Source organism: Lipophrys pholis (genome assembly GCF_963383615.2).
Source record: "Lipophrys pholis genome assembly, chromosome: 9".
NCBI lineage: Eukaryota > Metazoa > Chordata > Actinopteri > Blenniiformes > Blenniidae > Lipophrys > Lipophrys pholis.
In genome coordinates this window covers 19,366,406-19,387,573 of record NC_137639.1, presented here as the reverse complement: position 1 = coordinate 19,387,573, position 21,168 = coordinate 19,366,406, and the positions used below count along the sequence as shown (strand labels likewise).

The 21,168-nt window shown below is 41.1% G+C and overlaps 3 protein-coding genes across 3 annotated transcripts; 1 reads left to right on the top strand and 2 right to left on the bottom strand.

The window, feature by feature from the left end:
• Nucleotides 1–4,269: 4,269 nt before the first annotated feature.
• med18 (mediator of RNA polymerase II transcription, subunit 18 homolog (yeast)) lies at nucleotides 4,270–6,559 on the bottom strand. Its single transcript, XM_080470702.1, has 3 exons — nucleotides 6,268–6,559; nucleotides 5,987–6,069; nucleotides 4,270–4,932 (listed from the first exon to the last, which is right to left on the bottom strand). Exons 2-3 carry the CDS (start codon nucleotides 6,057–6,059, stop codon nucleotides 4,376–4,378), a joined length of 630 nt encoding a protein of 209 aa, XP_080326828.1. The 5' UTR covers nucleotides 6,060–6,069; nucleotides 6,268–6,559; the 3' UTR covers nucleotides 4,270–4,375.
• A 696-nt stretch (nucleotides 6,560–7,255) lies between these two features.
• On the bottom strand, nucleotides 7,256–9,431 carry LOC308114934 (uncharacterized protein). Its single transcript, XM_080472200.1, has 7 exons — nucleotides 9,247–9,431; nucleotides 8,848–9,153; nucleotides 8,468–8,728; nucleotides 8,002–8,208; nucleotides 7,805–7,918; nucleotides 7,641–7,678; nucleotides 7,256–7,563 (listed from the first exon to the last, which is right to left on the bottom strand). Exons 1-7 carry the CDS (start codon nucleotides 9,317–9,319, stop codon nucleotides 7,450–7,452), a joined length of 1,113 nt encoding a protein of 370 aa, XP_080328326.1. The 5' UTR covers nucleotides 9,320–9,431; the 3' UTR covers nucleotides 7,256–7,449.
• A 1,056-nt stretch (nucleotides 9,432–10,487) lies between these two features.
• cyp4t8 (cytochrome P450, family 4, subfamily T, polypeptide 8) lies at nucleotides 10,488–19,364 on the top strand. Its single transcript, XM_080472199.1, has 13 exons — nucleotides 10,488–10,963; nucleotides 11,941–12,317; nucleotides 13,679–13,823; nucleotides 13,921–13,965; nucleotides 14,289–14,416; nucleotides 14,597–14,721; nucleotides 14,857–15,011; nucleotides 15,141–15,247; nucleotides 16,553–16,743; nucleotides 16,839–16,972; nucleotides 17,347–17,411; nucleotides 18,090–18,172; nucleotides 18,414–19,364. Exons 2-13 carry the CDS (start codon nucleotides 12,123–12,125, stop codon nucleotides 18,589–18,591), a joined length of 1,551 nt encoding a protein of 516 aa, XP_080328325.1. The 5' UTR covers nucleotides 10,488–10,963; nucleotides 11,941–12,122; the 3' UTR covers nucleotides 18,592–19,364.
• Nucleotides 19,365–21,168: the final 1,804 nt, after the last annotated feature.

Sequence of the window (21,168 nt, the reverse complement as noted above, 5' to 3'; positions counted from 1 at the left end):
GAGTTTTAACTGCCCGTGGGTAATCACTATGGCCTGTGGGGGCATGTTGCTGTGAATGCATTGCTCTCAAAATGTTCAACAGCTGAATACTAAACTGTCCCTCAGAGAGTGGGAGACTAAATCTGGACACTTCTGTTGGGTTTTTTTTTGTTGTTTTTTTTAATTATCTCTTGGCGAAATAAAAACACATTTTTGGGTAACTTCCAGAGTTGCAAGGTGGGTAAAACTGTCTGAGGACAACACCCTATTCGTGCATTTGAGTGTGGACGGACAGACGCTGTACTTAAAAGTTGCACAACGCGACCACAGTGTACACTCAGACATGACTGATGTTGAGAAATGTTTTGTCAAAAAATAGTACGCTTTTTAACGTGGGAGGATGTGTCACACGGTGTGTCACTGAATGACTTAGTGCTGAGCATCAGCGGGACCACATGATTAAAATACCATGTCATAATAAGTTATTCTGTGTGAAAACCCAAACGACCCTATTGCATGTTCGAATGCAATAAAATTGCGTGTTATAGTTTTCTCGTTTTGTGCCAGGAATGACAATCAAGCCATTACTGGAGACAGGCAAGCTTTTTTTTTTTTTTTTTACAGCCTCTAATCTGTATCGCAAGGTTCTACTTAAGATGCTTCACTAGTAACGCTCATGAATGCCACAATTTTAGTGACACTTCAAATCACACAATGTGACTTGATTACACATGAAATGAAAGAAAATCAATTGTGAATATCAAGAAGGCATACAACCAGATCCAAAGACTCACAGCAGGAGTGAACCTCAAGAGAGAGAGAGAGCGAGAGAGAGAGCTTGTAGGAGGAGGAGAGGACTCAGGCAGGCAGCGAGGAGGAAGGCCCATGGCAGTGAGGAGTTTAAAAAACTATGTATGTTTGGTCCCTTCCAGGCTGACTGCTACGTTGTCCCCATACCAGACATTCCAGAGGCAGCGTGGCTGGCTTAGAGCGGAGTGGCCGATCCTGGAACAGCATGTTCTGCACAGCAGTAATCACCTCAGCCAGCCGCAAGCAAGGCAGAGCACCACATCAACAACAAGTCGGAGCTATGTGCCTGTCAATTTGCACCTGGAAAAGGTGCTCTGGAATTTCATTTGAATAAGAGAAAGGACACATTTCTTTCCCAGCTATTCCTGCAAGACCATATATATATAAATATATCATTTTTGGCCATGCAGCTTTGGCCCTCCCATGCAACCTCATGATGTTGAGCAATTTATCCCCATATACCCCGCTCTGCCCAGTGGGGTTAAGAGTAGAGGAATCTGGAGAAGCCACAAGAACACCCTTGGGAGATCGATGTCTGTCTGGGAAAGCACCTCCCCTGGTCCTCCTCCCCTTTCGGCAAACAACCCACACTCTCTAACAAGCATATGGGCTCTCAATGACACAAGAAGGAGAGGGCTCAAATCCAAGTATTGGAAACATTTCTGAGTAGGCGAAGCTGGATTTCACCCCTTTGTGGCATTGGCCCAAAGTAGGCTGACTTAAAGACTTCCTGCCCTGAGCAAGCGCCAGATTTCTGTGGCATCTTGGCATCTGCAGTGCCAACTATGAACATTATGTTCAGAGGCAGACAAGACAATTGGTGCCAAGAGTTTTAATTAAGACTGCATTGTGAAATGGAAAGTAAAGGCATGTGCAGGTAATGGCTTCCATCCGCATTTGAGGTCTAACAAAATATGATTAACTAACACTATCAGCCCCAGCCAATTAATTATATTCAACAGTTAAAAACGCAGAACCACCAAATGGCCCACAGAGGGAAATCAGTGTGCATTGCTCTCATACTCCAAACTGAAGTGAGCTTAATTGTATTATAATAAACAGATGATGTCAAAGCTGTTCAAAGGTTGTGCCGTCGAACTCAGACACTGCCCTCAAAATCAAGGCACCGGACAGAGCACAATAACACTCTGCTCTCCATTACTTACCTTAATGTATAATCAAGCATTTCTTTGGATCACTTTTGAGTTAAAAATCAGCGAACCCTGCTATTTAAATGTAGAGGCATGATACTGGTCTTGTTTGCTCACTTCGCTCCATAAAACGGAGCGATAAGATAAAGTTGCACTGCTTGCATATATTAGTATCAACAGTAATCTGACTTTAGTTGATATTTCCAAGCTTCTTGTCAACTAGATGGACAATCAGGTAAATAACTAACGAATAAGTTCACGATTGAATGATTTCTGACAGTTTGTTATGACACTGATAAGATATCAATAATCAGTCTTTCAGACTGCAAGTATCGTGAAAATAGTGTGGCCATTGCATTCAACTGATATATTTTTTTTTACAGCTTGCTTCCAGTAACGATCCCACAATGAAAACCTGCTTGATAAGTCCACGTGAACCACAACAGCCTTATTATATTTTCTGGAGGGTGTCGCTCTGAACTGTTACTTCAAAGAAGCCATGAAGTCTATCATATTGCCTCCAGCAACTTGTTAAATCCCTCACTTGTGCAAGTCAGTGGTCGGCTACATTCACAATAGCCAAGTAGGCCCGATGCCAAGATGCTGATTAGCCTAGCTGTGCCTCTGTTCTCCAGGCGGTGCGGAGTGGAGGTGCAGTGGGAGTCCAGCTCATCACCAAAGAGCGCTGTGCTAAACACAAGTTTAAGTGGAAGAAAGCCAGTAGACTGTAGTGTATCCATGCTGGACATATAAAGCCTTGGGCAAGGAGGCATCTGCCTCTTTAATACATAATTCACTCAGAGCTGAAACATCATGCTTTAGTCCTAAGGGCCGGTAGTCTGCTTCTGGTTGTTGGAACATAAAACTGTCTCCATCAGATAATCCAGGCTCACTGACAGGGAACTTTGTGTATGAACGAGCCAACTCTAAATTTGCATCCAATTTGAGGACACATAGGAAACATCCTGTGATGACGACAAAAAAAAAAAAAAACAACCACAAGAAGACGGAAACATCTTTATTGAACAAAATGTTCAATAGGCGACTTCCAAGGTGCACCAATTGAATGTTGAATGTCATCTCACCTTTCCACCTGAGTGGTTTGTCCTCATCAGCCTTGACATACAGGTAGGTCAACACGTAGAGACAGCCATCTGCCCCTGAGCTCTACTCTCAGACATGCACATCGTCACTTTACATCTCTATGCCTGCAAATGCATCTTCCTGTAGGGGGTATTATTAGAAGCACTCATGTCTTATTGCCAACGTCATTATCATAACTGACAGGATGTGCATTAGTTACTTGTGTCTGTGCAGCAGATTGGCCATAATGGTGACACGCCGGCGTACGGGCCTTTCTGGGTTTGAACGGGAACAGTGAGGAACCTGGGTAGCTCCAGTGCTTTCATGTGTAAGAGGCCCAGCTCAAGTTCCCATGAAAGAGGCACTAATGGGTTAACAGTAGAAATGAGAGGGGAAGAGAAGGAAAATCAATGCTTTTGTTGAGGGAAAGAAAGAAAGGCTTTCACAGGTCTATGTATCATTAAGCAATTGAGAAAGCTAATTAGAGTGGGGGGAAAGATGTGCAGATCTCACGGCTAATTATTGCCATGGCAACCACAGCACCGTACATGACGTGAGGAAGCGTGGAGTTTGCTTCAGACCAGGCTGTTACAAAAAGAGAAAGAGAGACCCCTAGTGGCATGAAGTGGAAAATAATCACGAAGAGACACCTGAACGAGGAAAACAATTATCTGATGGATGGAAAAAGGGGATTGAATTAATGCAAAGTCTGAAACACATTAAGATTGTAGATTAAAAAAATTGTGCAAATGTTGATTTACCCAGAGTGTTATTGACAACCCAAAAGCAATTTGTTTCAACTCTGTCAGTTTTTTTCTTTACTTTGCTTTTGGTATAAGTGATTTATATAACAACTGTGCTTCCCTTGTAGGGAACAAAATCATTAGCAAAAGCTTTCTAAATAATTCCTCCTGTTACCAGGGACAGAAGTAAACCCAGTGGACTCACAGGGGCATCTCTAAATATTAGAATATCATCAAAAATACAACGGACTGCAGTAGTTTACACTGAAAATGTTCCAGTTAGGAGTCCGTGGCAGGCTGCGTTTGCACCGACATGGAATAGAAATTTGTCTCGGATGGATTAAAAGGTATTGTTCAGCAAGTTTTTTTCCCACACTGATATAAACTAACATTTTAAGACCTTGTGGCCTTCCGTATAATAGATAAATACTTCTTGGAGATGCACCAGAGATATTTGAAACATTCCCAAATTCAAGTAAAACACTGAGCAAAACATAACTCTGAAGACAAAGTTCTACTATATTTTATTTTCAGTAAAAATTGTAGAAAAACAAACACAAAGAAAGTATGAATGTGTCTTTATCAGGGGTCAAATCCACTCTCACTGCTTTAATGTCTTTGCTTGCTCGGGTCAATTTTCTCAAGGTGCACCAGAGGCTTGAGCTGCTCAGCGAAGCTGCGCATGTCCTCCGACACCGTGTCCTGGCCAGCGGGGGCCAACACGTTCAGTTCCACCAGGTACGACAGTGAGAGGCGCTCCGTGTTCTCAGTGTTTCCCGGTACAAGGATACGCGACAGCTTGCTGACCACAATTTTCATTGAACCTTTGCGGAAAATGTGTCCATTGGTCACGAACTCATGGTCCATGCGGAAGCCCATCTCGTTGAGGAAGTCTGGGAGGCTGTGCGAGGCTGCGACGTCCACGCAGTTGCGCACCAGGGCATGGCGGCTCTTGTCTCCCACTTCAGGCTGGCCGAGGTAGCGTAGGTGCCACGGGGCGGTTGGGTGGGAGAGCGAGCGGCGAGCACGCAGGATGAATGGGTTCCCTTGTTGTCCTTTCAGAAGGTAAACCAGTTCATGGTCTGTAAAGGTTTCGGGTTCCATGTTGTCGCACAAACCTCGAAGGCGATGCAAGAGGCTTTCCAGAGATTGGTCCAACACGCTGCCTGAATCAATACAGAGAAGAGCGGGAAATGCATGAGTACGTCGATGATATCCATTCGGTACGGAGCGAGGGTTAGGGTTAAGAGTTGATTTGCATTTATAATTGCAATTTCAGTAAACATTTCCCGAAGAGACACTGCAAGTACCAAACACTAGGGTGATCGAAAGCAAACTCCATTTTCTTTAGGAACAAAGAAAAGTTTAAGCTTTTAACGTCAATGACGAGGTGGAGCTGAAATAATAAAGAAGAAAGTGGAGAGAGAAAAATGCATAATCATAAATATAATATGAAGTAAATTATACAGCGTCACAATGATAAAACAGCAATGTAACTGCTAGAAATGAGACCATGTATTTACCTTATTTTCAAAAAGTACAAGTGGCTAAAAATGTAATCTCCTTTATAATTTACTTTATAATATTATCGGGTTTGGTTCAGAGGAAGAAGTCAACTTTTCGTCATCTCACATGCAAAATGGGGAAAGAAGACTTTTATTGCACGTGTACTAGAATATTACTTTACTATTTTTGAAAACCTTTTACCACGATTTGATCATCGAAAACATCATTGTTTTGTCAGTCTTTTCTTCCCCCATCACATACGATCTGAAAAAACCTTCAACTTCAATAGAAACTATAAGAAAAGCATCTCATATTATGAAATATTGAAAGCTGCGCTATTCAAGTTACTCTTTTTTTAATGACTGCAGAGCTCAATTTACAGGTGCACCTGTAAAACAGTCAGTCCAGGATCGATATCAGTAGATACCTGATCACACACACACACACACACACACACACACACACACACACACACACACACACACACACACACACACACACACACACACACACACACACACACACACACACACACACACACACACACACACACACACACACACACATGAATGCATGTGCGGTTAAAAAGGAAAGAAAAAAGAAACGTCACTTTATTATTTATATATCCGTACATGCTTTATTTCACGTTCGGTTGTTCATTCATCGCAGACATACTTCGGCCTTTTCTTTGGGGTTATGTGAGACTTGTTTTACCTTGCAGCAGATACTCCATCATGTTGATTGTGCCTCCAGTGACGGGCATCACAGTGACGGGAGGAGCCTCCATCTTTATGAGCCTGAAAAGGTAAAAAACAACAACATCAATATATATATATATGTATTAGTAGGCATTATCGGAGGGTCCAGGTATATTATAATGTAACGTCATTACGGCTTCCATCTATGGAGTCGTTGCAATCACGTTGCAAATTAGCGGTGCAGACTAGGTGACCGGTGCAGTTTCACTCATTCACAGCAGCATTCTGCATGTTTACCTGAGGAACCGGGGAGATCCAGATGTTTTGTGTTCGACCTCCTCAACACGATGGACCGCTGCGAGCAGCTAACTGTTAGCCAGCAGCCAGTTCGATAAGTTAAATATCGCCCATTACCCGAAACGTTGTTCGAGCTTTTGCACTGAGAGTTGAACACCGATGAGAGGCAGAAAAAGAAGGTTAATATATGGATGCAAAACGAGTAGATATAAGTGAAACCTGTGGTAAGTTTTGATGAATGTGACGGGAAGAAAAACCTCCCAAACAGAATGAGAGCGCTCTTCTTCGCTTTGTTTTAGCAGCGGCAGTGAGGCTCAGTGCTGCCACCTGCTGGTGGGCAGTTTATATTGCTCTATCTATCTCTATCTCTATCTATCTATCTATCTATATATCTATCTATCGAGAGAGAGAGAGAGAGAGAGAGAGAGAGAGAGAGAGAGAGAGGAGGGAAGAAAACCAATCGTTTTTTATTTCAATATTTTACTTTGAATTTTAGGCTGCACTCCACATCATCAGATAGATAGATAGATAGATAGATAGATAGATAGATAGATAGATAGATAGATAGATAGATAGATAGACTACTATAGCAGTCGTTAATGTTTTGAAAGTCCATCTATTATTTTCTTGTTTTGTAAAACAACTACAAGGCATTGTTATATCGCCATTAATTTCCATTGGTTAGTTTTAGTATTAGTAAAAATAAAACAAGTGAAAATTTGGCCATTGCAGATTAAAAACAACTTTAAAGTATATGGATGATTTTGATTATTTTCCATTGTACTGTTAAAAAAAAAAAAAAACCTTAAAGCAGAAGTAGGTTGGAGGTAAAAGGAGTTGTGAAACCGCACTGAACTGTTAGTAAAGATGGATAAAGTCCTCAAATCATTCACTAACACAGAACGCAAGAGTACTGGTCAATCTGTTACTCATTACGTAATGTGCATTGGGTTGAGATTGAGCCACAGATTAAAATGAAATCCAGAATGATTGTTATGACCAGTCGATGTGGAAAAGATTTTAATCCAGCTTTGTCACACAAGACACAATTTGCAAGCAACACTTTATTATGTTGTCATTACTTTTTTTTACTTGTAGGGTAAACTTTATAATAACCTTGTTCCATTGTAATTGAAACCTTCATATGCGAAGTAACTGACTGTCAAAACTACTTTATTTCCCTCAAACATTTATTTTACTATAGACACAATCATTTTCAGATGCATGGTCATGAGTTGCTTTGTTCTGTGTCCTGATAAGAACTGATGCGTAAACCACAGAAATGTCTTCTTCCACCTGCAGTACAAAATGAGACATTTGAATATCCAAACAAAACCACACATGATAGATCGAGATCATTAGCGAACACTTACATTGTCAGTCCCGCCGCAGCAACAATGATTTGCAAATGCTACAATAAAAAGATCCAGAAAATGAAAATTAAAGGGGAGATGACCTCCAACACAGAACACAACTGAATCACCGAGATGCAAAACAGGAAGTCTGTCATTTAGATAAAAGAAAATAAACCACCCACCCGTCAACAGTCTTGATCTGAAGTAGAAAATTAAAAGTGTGATGAAAATGAGCCATGAAATGGTGACGGGTGCGATATATATGACTGGAGTCAGATATTTGAGCTCTGCTGTACCTGTGGAACCCCCCAAAAAATAAAGAAGAATCTCGTTATTCAAGTCAAAAACTGCAGAGTGAGACATATGGCAAAATACCCACCTGTTGTTGTGTTATATGCTTTTGTTGCTACAGAACTGCTGGTTACTGTTGCACGTCCATCAAACGTCTGTGGTGGACTGCAGAGTAAGGACCCGTCTGGTTCTGATATAGGTGTGTTGATCACCGTAGCTGAAGTGTTATTAATGGATTCCTCGTCACATGCCGAGGCACAAGAAAAAGGTGAAGCGTTTCTCTGGTGAGATGCCACTGAGTAGAAAAAGAAAAGCAAGTTTAACTGTACACCATGGATGGGTTGCCCATCTGTCCCTGGACAAACAGAGAAACACACCGTCACACACACTCACGCTTGTGCTTGGCTTCAACTTTACAGTCACCAAACTCGCCTCAAATACACATTTTAGGCTCGTAGCAATACCGAAGAAACACCCCAAATCTGCAGAGGACTAATATACAAGCCAAGCCCCTGAAGCACCAACCTGGACCCAAAAGAGTGTTAGTCTCTTACCTGTGATCACACACAAGCTGATCGTGAAAAACTTGTGATTGTGTTCGCCGCAGTCTCTCGTCCAGCAGGTATATTTACCAGCGTCGGCTGTTTTAACCTTTCTGATACATATCCTCTTTTTGACAGTCAAAATAATTGATCCATTGGGAGGATTTTGTGCTTCAAAGGTCCATTTTGTGTTCTTCAGTGTACCCGGACATGCCTGCTCAAAAGTACTGCCTGCAGCGATACAAACTGTCTTCTTGGTTTCCTTCCCAATGTCTGGGGGTAATGCAAATAGAAAACAAATAGTAAAGAGGATTTTTTTTAAAAATGCTCATGACAAGACAAATACGACGAGTGAACATAATAGAACTTGGGACAATCACAGCATCTCATACCTATGCTCACTCTGAAGACGGTGGAGTTTTTGCAGTTGGTTTTATAACAGTTTTCACACCAGTATGTCCCCTGATCGTTCTCAGTGAAACTGTTGATGATCAGGGAGCGATCAGCCAAAACGATTCCTCTTTTATGGGTGACAAGATGAAATTGTCGTCCATTCCTATCTTGCTGAAATATTCTTATTTCGCTGCTATCGTCACTGGTCTTGTGAAACCATCTGAGAGAGTCTGAGTCGCTCCTGAAGTGTCGACATGGAATCACAGCTTGACATCCCAATAGGACATGAAGGGAAACTGCAGACGCTAAACATAATTTCTCTGTTATTCAAGAAAATCAACATTAAAAGTATAAAACTATAACAACAGCAATATGTTTATGTTAGCTGCTGTACTTACAGTTTCCTGAGAAGGCGGATGAATTCCAAATAATTAGAATGTGAATTGAAATCAAACTAATTTGCATGGACATGCTCCTGTCTCCAGAAATGAGAACGTTGAATGTGCGTTAAAAGAAACTTGTAGGGTTGCAGTGTTACTGCTCATCAAATCCAGACCCTCTGAATTACAATCAAACAGTTTACATGCAAGCAACGAATAGGAAGTGGCTCAAGAACCAGTGAAGAGGAAATTAAGCAGCGCTTCCACCCACACAGTGTGTTACTTTCTTTTTCTTTAATGGTTTGACCTTAATTTTATCTTTTGCATTAGCACTGGTGTTGATTTATGGGAAATGCATGTGTTCTAAATTCGATGGTACTCGTACTCATGGTATTTGTAATGTGAATGAGATATGAGTCAAGACATCAAAGAAATGTGGCTCTTCCGTGGGAGCTTGTCTCTTAGTCCACTTGTGCGTATAGTACTGAGCAAAAGTTTTAGGCGGTTTTAGATGCTTTGACTTTCTGTACTCCGCAGCCCCCGCCATGTTATATAGAGGATAATGGGTAGAAGCACCAGATGGCATGGCCACCATTGAACTTCTGTTTTAGGCTTGTGATCTCATCGTGTACATTTTAGATGCTTCTATAACATCAGTGAGGTGTTAGAGAAGCTATAAGGATGAAGGTGAACAAACAAAGTGGTTTTAATCTTCACAGTACATCAACTGAGCTTCCTGGAAAAAGATTAAACGCTTGTTTGAGATACTGTATCTTTAGGATTGTTTACATGTTGTAATTTCTACATGTATATTTTCACTCCATCCGTCTGCTGTATCACTTTCTCCGACTCTCCGACAGCAAATTGGCCTCACATGCACGTCTTTGGATTATGGGGTAAACTCAGGCAAAACTCTATGGAGTATTAGGGCCACTCATGAAAAAAAGATGAGAGAGGAGGTTGATTTCCCTTCATCATGCATTTCAAGAAAAACACTTGAAATGTCCAGAATAAAGTGGAAAAACAATGTGGAGACGACAGTAAAAAAATGCAATGTTAATTTGGAATTTATTCTCAACGTTGCATGTAACCTTTATTCTCGACATTGTGTTTTGACTAAATTCTCGACTGACTTGCCGTATGTAGATGTAAAGGATGCACACAACGCAGCTGCTGTACCTGCACTGGGTAAAGCAGACCACAACTTCAATCTGCTACAGCCTCATGACATCCTGAGAGCGTCGAGGCTCCCCATGCTCATGCAGGAAGTGGTCTCCTGGGGCAGAGCAGGCCCTGAGAGACTGCTCTGAAACAACAGACTGGAATGTATTGCAGGGGTCCCATGGCGAGGACATGGCGGTGGCTGTTAACTGCACGACAGACTCTATTAACGTCTGCATGGACACTGTGGTTGCGGTAAGAATTGTACGCTGCTTTGCCAACAACACCTCGATCACAGCTGACATAGGACACCCGCACCTCCTTTTCCAGTGTCTCTACCACCATCCAGCCCCGCTTACTGGGACACAAACTAACAGGTGTGGACACACACCTGGTAGCATGGACACTGGACTACCCGGACAGGCAGACCTCAGTATGTTGGACTGGGAGACTGCAGGTCCGACTCTGTGTTCAGCAGTGCGGGAGCGCCACGGGGGACTGTTCTTTCTCCGGTCATGTTTACACTGTACTTATCGGATTTCAAATACAACGCGGAGTCCTGCTACGTGCAGAGGTAAGTGGGAGACACTGCCCCTGGGGTGGAGAAGTGGTGGATAAGAAGAGTACAGGAAACCGATCGAGGACTGCTTTACATGGTGCGACTCCAACCACCTGCGCCCCAACACCACCAAGACCAAAGAGTTGGTGGTGGACTTCAGGAGACCGAGGTTGCAACCGGTGTCTGTCATCACAAAGGGGGACTTTGAGGACATCGTAAAGACTTATAAATACCTGGTAGTACAGTTGGACAGGACTGCCAAAGAAAAAGTATTGTATTCCATTTTCAATCATATCTGTTACTCAATAAAAATAAAAATAATCAAATTAAAAAATATTGTACCCCGAAAATACTGCAGTGATTGATGGGCAGGAGAACAAACTGCAGCTCATGTCACAATAAAGATGGAGGCTGATTCGGCCGTCGGTGGTACGGATCCAGCGCAAAGCGAAACCTCGTCGGCTTCGACTGAAGTTGAACTTGAAAAGAACAACGATGCGAACCCCCGGCCTTATTTATGGGAAAGGCAGCAGCAGTAGTATGTAGTGTAAGGTGTGTTTGCCCTGAGAGGCCGAGGTGGATTTATATCACGTTGACTTACTTGCACTACTCCATTCTTCTGCTGTCGAAAAGTAACTGACTTTTACTTTTACGTTTACTTTTTACTTTTACTTGAGTACATTTTTAGACTGGTAATTTTATTTATACTTGAGTAAAATGTTATCAAAGTAATTGGACTTCTACTGGAGTAGAATATTTTAGTACTCTTTCCACCTCTGATAAGAATTAAAACTTAACCTTAACGATAATCAAACAGTAACGGGTTGTTTTCATCAGTTTTGGGTGCCAACCCTAACTTCAACTTCAACTCTAAGTACTTAGATTTTCTGGAACCGCGCCTGTGTTTCCCCCACTTTTATATTTCACATTATATTAATGATAACGATCCCCCGTTTTCTTTTTTTTTTGTTGTGATAACTGTTCTCTTCCAGTCCCGAGCGGAGCGCCATTCTCCAAATGATCCGTCAGCGCGTAAAGGACAGACTCTCCGCCCACCACGCACCCACCCAGCCCCTCCGAGAGTTTCGCAACATAAAGAATTGATCCCTGCCTGCTGGGCAATGTTTGGGGGAGTTTCGCGCAGAGGATCTTACGCGGGCGTTGTGTTGTCGATATGTCACAATCCGGCTCGATGGAGGGGTCTCTTCTGCCGGGATGGTCTCACATGCAGCTCCTGTTCGCTGCGATCTGTCTGGTTGCGCTCGTTTTCAAAGCGGCTGTTTTCCACGCCAGAAACAAAGATGTGCGCAGAAAAGTGCAGGCTTTTTCAGGACCACCGACGCACTGGCTTTTCGGCCACGTCCATGAGGTAAACTCAGCCCCCGTTGGTCAAAACAAGACGTTTTCTGCTCCATTGATCCTTCTGCATAGCGCTATTATAGTAACTAAACTATTTGTGCGTGTAGATTGGAATACACGCGCGCATTTTTTTCTTTTATACGCATCTTTTATTACACGCACGCACACACACACACAAACACACATACACACACGAAAAAGAGACACACGGGCAAAATTGTTCAAAAGCACGCACCAAAAATGTTGCTACTATAATAGTCCAACATCTTTGCATGAAACAGGAGCATTTTGATATTAGCTGTCAATACTTGCTTTGAATAAAATATTTCAGATTTGCTTTATTGTGTAGAAAAATGCCAAGTATCGCATTATTGCAAGATGTTTGAACACATGCACTTTGATAGGCTACCAACAATAAATGTGATTTATGTCTTTTTTTGTCACTTTTAAACACTGCTAAATTGCACAAAAATACAAAACGTGATTACCTTTCAATAAAACGTGCATTTTAATAAGTGGTTATTAAGGGTTAAATATAAGTTCTAAATGAGGAATTAGTTTCAAACATGTTGTCCATGGGTCTAAACGGGCTGCAAGGTGTGTGCAGCCAGTCCCATGCCATGACCTTGCATAAAGGTGTCAGGACTTGTGGAGAAATCCAGAAGCAGACTCATACAAAGGCTGGACATCACTGGAGAGTTTAATTTCAGTTCACCAAGTGTCCAAAAGAATGATCCAAGCGGGTGGTCAGGGGCACAGACAAAATCCAAAATAAGAGGTCACGTGAGGGAACACAAGGAAAGACTTGAGATCTCAAAGACACAGAGATACTTACCAACCTGGCACAGAAACATAAGGGAGTTTGTAGACACTGGAGAGGGGGAAGGACAACAGGTGAGACGCACAGAGGGGGAACGGACAGGGATGCGAGTCACAAATCTAAACAGTAACGACAGAAAAGAGGTAAAACACACCAACTTCACAAAGATAGAAGAGGACCTGACAAACAGTTACAAAAGATGGGAACTTCAATTCTCAGTTTAAGTAACTGCTTTTGTCCACAGGTGGGTCACACTGAGACAGACAGAATTGGTTGAGGTTTGCATGTTCTCCCTGTGTATGCCTGGGTTTCTCCTAGGTGTTACAGCACCTTTCTAAATGAAATTTCAAGTTTCTTGAAAAGGTTTTCATAAATGTTCTCATACTTCCTTGCACTAAAGGTAATCTAAAATGTTGCTGTTGTTTTATAGGTTCTTGTGCTTCAATTTTCTGTATTCTGTCCAGTTGAGATACAATCGGGCCTCTGAAATAAAAAAGGAGTCTTTTCTAAATCATTGTTTTAAGTTTGTCTTGTTATGATTTCTCCTTTAGTTCAAACAAGACGGGAAAGACCTGAAAAAAATAGTGCAATGGGGAAAGGAATACCCTTATGCTTTCCAACTTTGGTTTGGTCCTTCTGTTTGTTTCCTGAACATTCACCATCCGGATTACGCCAAAACTTTACTGTCCTCGACAGGTGTGTACTTTCTTATAGAGGCAATGTGGAAATTAAGTTTGTTATGATACCCTAAAGTTATTCCAGAAAACTGTCACAGTGCTTCTTTTCCCCACAGAGCCTAAAGAGACGATGGGATATTGGTTTTTGAAGTCTTGGATTGGTAAGATTTCTCACTTTTTTATTACTTTTGTCTAATCTACAAATTATTATTATTTTTATTATTATTATTATTATTATTATTTATTTATTTATTATTTGGGTTAATTTCCTTATAAAAAGAATAAAAGTTAACGGAAAAAATTGCAAATGAAACGCCAAACTGCGGTTTACATTTAATTTTATCTAGTCAGTTGTAGTTGCCAAATTGCAAGTCTCTCTCTCGCTCTCTCTTTTTTTTTCATACCAGAGATAAACACAATGTGGAACTTCTTGTATTTATTCAGCTGCTTCAGCCACTCAAACACGTTCTGTCTATGCCTTCAGGGGATGGTTTATTGGTGTCAAAAGGCCAGAAGTGGTTTCGCCACCGAAGACTTTTGACTCCAGGTTTCCATTTTGATGTTTTGAAACCCTACATAAAACTGATGTCAGAGTCTGCTGGACTAATGCTGGTATGGTTACATGTTATAATCTAAAGTTAGTAAATATGTATCTAAGTGACATAATGATCAACCAATGGAGGCCTGAGCCGTTCAGATGTCTTGTTCTGCACCACGGCTGGAAAAATTTACAGGTTTTTAAGGATTATGCAACATGCAGAGAAATCACATCTGTCTTCTCACTGCCGCCAGGACAACTGGGAGAGATATTCAAACACAGACGAGGTCTTTGAAGTGTTTGATCACGTGAGCCTTATGACACTGGACAGCATCCTAAAGTGTGCCTTCAGCTGCAACAGCAACTGCCAGATGGAAGGGTCAGTATGTTTTCTGATTATTCATCATTTTATTTTCATGTGTTGGGCCATTCGATTCTTTTTCAGTTAATCAAAGTCAGTTTGGTCGCCGTAATCAGGACATGTTATTAATGTTTGCCAAAATTGTCATTTCAGTGGGACGAATGCTTATATCAAAGCAGTCTATGAGCTCACTGATCTGATTAATTTGCGGATAAGGACATTCCCATATCACAACGACCTCATTTTCTACCTCAGCCCGCATGGCTTCAGATACAGGAAAGCATGCAAGGTCGCTCACAATCATACAAGTAAGCTTTCATTAACAACACAATTAATCCATACAATGTAAAATGTGATCGGATTGACTTTATACATTGTAGTATGTTCATTTCTAAAGTGACGCTGCAAATTCTCCTCTGACGTTATGTCTTCTGCAGAGGAAGTTCTGAGACAGAGAAAAGAAGTCCTGAAGGAAGAGATCGAGCTAACCCGTGTACAGGCCAAGAGAAACTTAGACTTCCTGGACATCCTTCTTTTTGCAAGAGTATGTTAAGTGATGCCAATTTTCGCTCATTTATCAGATTTAATAATAACCTATAAACTTTTGAAAAAAAAAAAATAATTCATTTCCAACTACCAAAACTGTAAATAGACGTATTCTGGGAACATTTGTACAAGAATAAATAGTGGGCTACATGGTGTTGAGTTTTGAGCTCACTGAGGATATTTGATTGGAGTTCAGCCTTGAGAACTTTTTTGAAAAGAATCTGCACGTTTTCCATGTTCTCTGTGAACTCTGATTTCTTGCACGATACAGCAGTTATTGAAGATAAGTGGATGTATTTAGAAATATAATGCATAAACCATCACAAGAAACACCAGCTGAACTAAACCAAGCAAACAATTGTGTGACTATAAGGACCACAGCCTACGCAGCCGTGAGGCGTTGCCTAAACAATTATTTACCTGCTTAAAAAACCCAAGCTAAAACAATAAAGGTGAAACATTTAGTGGTTGTGGCGAATCGCAGTGTGAAAACAAGCACAAATAGCCACCAGAATTGTGTGCAATGTTCTGCATATTAATGACCTCTTGTACAAAAGCAGCAGCAATCTGAATCTAAATCAGCAATCTGAAGGAAAACGACTGAAATACTTTAAAATACTGAATCAGGACTACATAAGACAATATTTGCCATCCAAACTTTATGACCCCTGTAAACCTCTCTGAACTGCCAGAGCTTGACTCACTTTAACTCTGAAAGTCCTGCATGTCCACGCCTGACCTCATTCCTTATGTCTCTGCACCACACAAATAGACACTGCAGTGTCGAATAGAATAGAATAGAATAGAATAATCTGTATTAATCCCAGAGTGAAATTTCTTACAGCATTGATCCACTCATAACAAATGAAATAAGAAAACATCCCCCAAAAAGTTAATATTAATATATGCAAATAAAAAAATTGAAACATGGCGAAGGGCTTGATAGTAAAAACACAACAAAACTATTCACATAGAGGAGTCATAGACTCTGATGTCCACAGGAAGGAAGGACCTCCTGTTGGCGCTCTGTAGTCCATTATGGTGAAATAAGTCTGCTGCTGACCAGAACACCATGGGGGGGGGACCTCAGTTTGGACCGGATGGTCCTCTCTGACCACCTGCTCAGAGTCCATCTCCACCCTTACTAGTCGCCAGCTTTTCTCATGAGTTTGTTGAGCCTGTTGGTTTCGACCACGAGTTTCAGGTCCCAACAGTGATCAAAATACTGACTATAGCTGTTAAAACAAGTACTTTCAGTATTTGTAGCTGACTGTTGTGTTTGGATCTTTACTTCCCCCATCAGGATGAGAAGCAGCAGGGTCTCTCAGATGCAGATATCCAAGCAGAAGTGGACACCTTCATGTTCGAGGGTCATGACACGACGGCCTCCGGCATCTCCTTCCTCCTGTACTGTCTGGCCTGCCACCCTGAACACCAGAGGCTTTGCAGGGAGGAGATCAATAAAGTCCTGGACGGCAGGACGTCCATGGAGTGGTAAGTGTTTGGTAGCGAGAGGCTGCACTACTAAAGCAGGTGTGCCAAGTGTACTTAAGGTCATGATTTTATGTGCTTTTGTTTCTTTATCCCAGGGAGGATCTCAATAAAATCCCATATACCACAATGTGCATAAAAGAATCCCTTCGTCTTTACCCTCCAGTACCCGGATTCGCCAGAGTGACCACTAAACCCATGACCTTTTTTGATGGACGCTCGGTACCAGAAGGTCAGTAAGAAACTCTCAAACAGAATCTTTTATTGACAGGTAAGACCGCTAATATCGGTTCTGTAACGCCTGACACCTTCGACAAAGTGGGAAAGCTCCAGAAGAGCATGGATGAGAGGACTGGTTGTTTACAGACTAAACAAAGTAAACGGTGACTGAAGGGCAGTTTGTAGTCGACAAAGGTCTTTACGCAAAAAACCCTGCAGCCTTGAGAGAATTGTACAGCAAAGCCAATCCGTGATCTTGGGAGCGCTTCACGACGAGGAAACTGAGGCATCAGCGCATAAAAGAAAAGCTGCCACAAAGAGTCACAACCAGGGAAATGGACCACAATATGAACAATTTTAAAACCTTTTGTTTTGTCTCATTTCTAGGTGTGAGCGTTGGAATCAGCGTGTTTGCGTTGCACCGAAATGAAACCGTCTGGGAAAACCCTCACGTAAGACAAGATGACTTCTTTCTAAACATAATCCATTCAATCTCAACAGATTAACTGAAATCATCAACAGCAATAGAAGTGTGAAGTTCTCTGCCCAGACATTCCTGTGTGAAATGATCATAAATAGTAATTAAACTGATGCATGCTGATTTTAATGCAAACCATATAGTTGGTAATATGTTCATAGTGTTACTCCTGTTTCTGTTTGATTTTTGTTTCTTTTACTGGAGCTGTGCTGTTTTAGTAAGAGTAACAGACAGCTTGTGACATAGCATGAGCATATTGTAAAGGTGAAATTGTTCAAACAAGCATGTTGAAGGCTGCAGAAATCTTAAGCAGTCTGGCTTTTGCTTTCATGAGCCTGAATTAAAAAAAAAAAAAAACTATTGCAGAGTGGATTTGGGATCTTATTGCAGTTCTGGGCAGCCCAAGAAGTACAACGTTGAGTTGTTGGGTTTTTTTGTTGTATTAATTTTCGGCTGCAACAAATGTTTAAAAGAATGCATGCTGCTAATATTGAAATGGATTTTCCAACATTTAACATTTTCCACCCCTGTCATGGATTATCAGGCTGTCATTTGACTTTTTATTTCCATGGTGTGTTCTGGTTGCTAATCCGTCCGCCGCACTGCTGTACATTTTACCCAACGCTGTTTTAAATGTCTTGTGTTACATCAGGTCTTTGATCCCCTGCGTTTCCTGCCAGAGAACGTTTCCAAGAGGTCGCCTCATGCCTTTGTGCCCTTCGCAGCTGGGCCGAGGTTTGTCCTTCACCTGATACTGAAATCTCTCCTCACTTTACAGCTTCCTCTTTTACCGACACAATAAACAAGTGTTTGAGTGAAGTCGGCCAAAAGTAAATTGTGTGCATTACAAGACTGAGTCAGTCGGAACAATACACACACATCCTGCGCACGATGATGGTTTCATTTGCTTTCCTTTCATTTTGCTCCTCACGCTGTCATTTCTTTTTTATTAAATTGAAATCTTCTCTTCCAACAGAAACTGCATCGGTCAGAACTTCGCTATGAATGAGATGAAGGTTGTGACGGCCCAGACGCTTCAGCGATACCAGCTCATAGGGGATCCTGCTTTTAAACCCAAGTTGATCCCCAGATTGGTTCTCCGCTCACTCAACGGCATCCACATCAAGATCAAGCCTGTGGACGCAGAGGGCTAGCAGGACGTAACTACAGGAAGTAACAGGAGCTGCTGACAAATTCAGCAAATTAATGTAATGCAGAATCACATTAAAACTGAGCTAATCTATCACACTGACATAGAAATGTATGAGTACGTGTTCTGTTGGAGAACTACGTTGGAATTTTGTTTATCACACACGTTTTGTAAGGAATAACAAAATTACATCAACAGAAAGTAAATGCACATTCTATATATGGTATCACAGTCAGGATTCAACTAAACAAGACGGTTATATCATTTAACTTCAGCTGCTAAAATTTCAGAGTGTAATGAAATCTTTTTTTGGGGCATTTTTGTGTTAACAAGTAGTTGTACAAGTGTCTCTAAGTGGAAGGTGAGTGTATATGTTTGTGCTGTTTGGCTTTTTATCAGATCAGAACACATCAGAAGACATCCAGCTTTTGTAGTAATGTAGTACTACGTGCATGACCTAAGATAATATACATTAAAGATGCAACATACAACTACAGTGTCCTGCCGATAGCCTACTTTCCATAACTGTCTGCTTTACATAAGTTTTGTAATACACTAGTGATTGTTATTCTTTTTCTCTTACACATGAAGCACTATTCTCACTTATATTGTCACTTCACTGTGTGTGTGTGTGTGTGTGTGCGTGCGTGCGTGTGCGTGCGTGTGTGTGTGTGCGTGCGTGCGTGTGCATACACCTGCACTGACACTGGACTGTAATGAAAATGACTGTACCACCACTGTGATTGTTTGAACCAGATAATAAAGCTCCTCTGAGATAAGATGTCAATGTTTTGTTGGGCAAGGAAAGAGACGGCCATACTTTCTAAATGAACTCGACCTTTGTACACAGTCGGTGCTGTTTGCACATAGGCAAACAAAACACTCCCGGCAGTATTTGAACCTTCATCTAACATTGTAAGTTTATGTACTCATTAATAGGGCTGTAGACCTGTTTGTCTATGAGAAATGACCCAGGTGAGGAAAGTTAACCTGGTCAAAATGATGTCAATTACCAATCAGGTTAGATTAACTTTTATAAGTGAACCATTCAATGTTCACCGACAGCTTCTTAAAGTTAAGTATTTTATCGAGGAGGAATAGGACAGAAAGTTATATGTGATTTCCCACTCCAGCAAAGTTTAACGGCGCGCTGATGTGGTGGAAAAAAAGCTACAAAATTGCAGCTTGGCTGTATCGAAGGCCACATCAGAACGATTTGTACGTGCGCGAACAAACGCAGGTGATGTGAGAAATGGATTTTTTAAAATAAACAACCAGTTGGGGCAATCTGAACTTGTCACAGGAGGAAATTAAAATCACTTTTAGGCAAAGTAATGCTTGTTTATTATGTATTTGGACACATATAGACGCAAGCTCATTCACAGTGCTTTACAAAGAAATAAATGAAACCCATTAAAACAAGGAGATTAAGAATCTTAATCTTGTGATTAAGATTATGAAATACATTAAATCAAAGCGAATAAGAATGGCATAAAGTCAGTGTGTCGCCTCGCTGTCAGGATAATGAGTATCTGGATATCCAAGCTTTACACTTCAAACTGCGTCATGACCGAGGCTTTTGGCCTTCTCACGTCTGCAGTGGGACTAGAAAAAGATTAACCCCACAAGTCATACAGCCAGCCCTATAGTGCAGCTTTCCGATCCACCTCAGAATTAAGAACACTGATGTTACTCATTGAGGAGCACATCACCCCATTCGCTCCGTCACAGCTCAACGCAGCTCTGCGCTGAAACTGACCCTGTCAAAGGAAATATATCTGTTGAGTCACTCATCAGAATTTCTGTTGGATGACAATCTGCAGCATGTTTCTCATGCCTCCATTTGAAGGTCAATATCCTCTGAAGCGTTCCGATTGTGTTTTACTATTAGAAACTTGTTCTCAAACTAAGATTAAAAAATAGCTTTTTTGTGAAAGCTGAGATCACTGTATAAGATAAGATAAGATAAGATAAGATAAGATAAGATAAGATATCCCTTTATTTATCTCGCATGTGGAGAAATTTGCAGTGGTACAACAGGATAGTACGGAGAAAGAAGCACACATAGCAGGAACTAAAAAAAAGCAGATAAAAATACAATATAATAGAAAAATATGCACACGGTGCCTATAAGTGTGGACATGTACAGAATATGGGGGTGGATGTATTGCACAAAAAGCAGATAAAAATACTATATAATAAAAAATATGCACACGGCGCCTATAAGTGTATAGGTGACTTGCATATTTTTGGCCAACTGCACCAGTTAGTAGTATTTTTAGGGGGTTTGGGTTTGTTAGTTTTTTTCAGATTTCCTTCCATACAAGCTTATTGGTCTATCAAGCAAGAAAACAAGAAAAAATAAAGAAAAGGATCGAAGTCACTTCTTTAATGTCTTTATTAAGGGATCAGATATTGTGGTTTCGACAACATTGACAAAAAAAATGTGTATTATACACTCCTTTTTTTATTCTTTGTATTAGCCGATAGTGAATAAAAAATAAATAAATAATCTATATTATTCATTTCAGTCAATGAAAACCAAATCGCCACCACTTTTCTGTTAATCATTATATTGTAG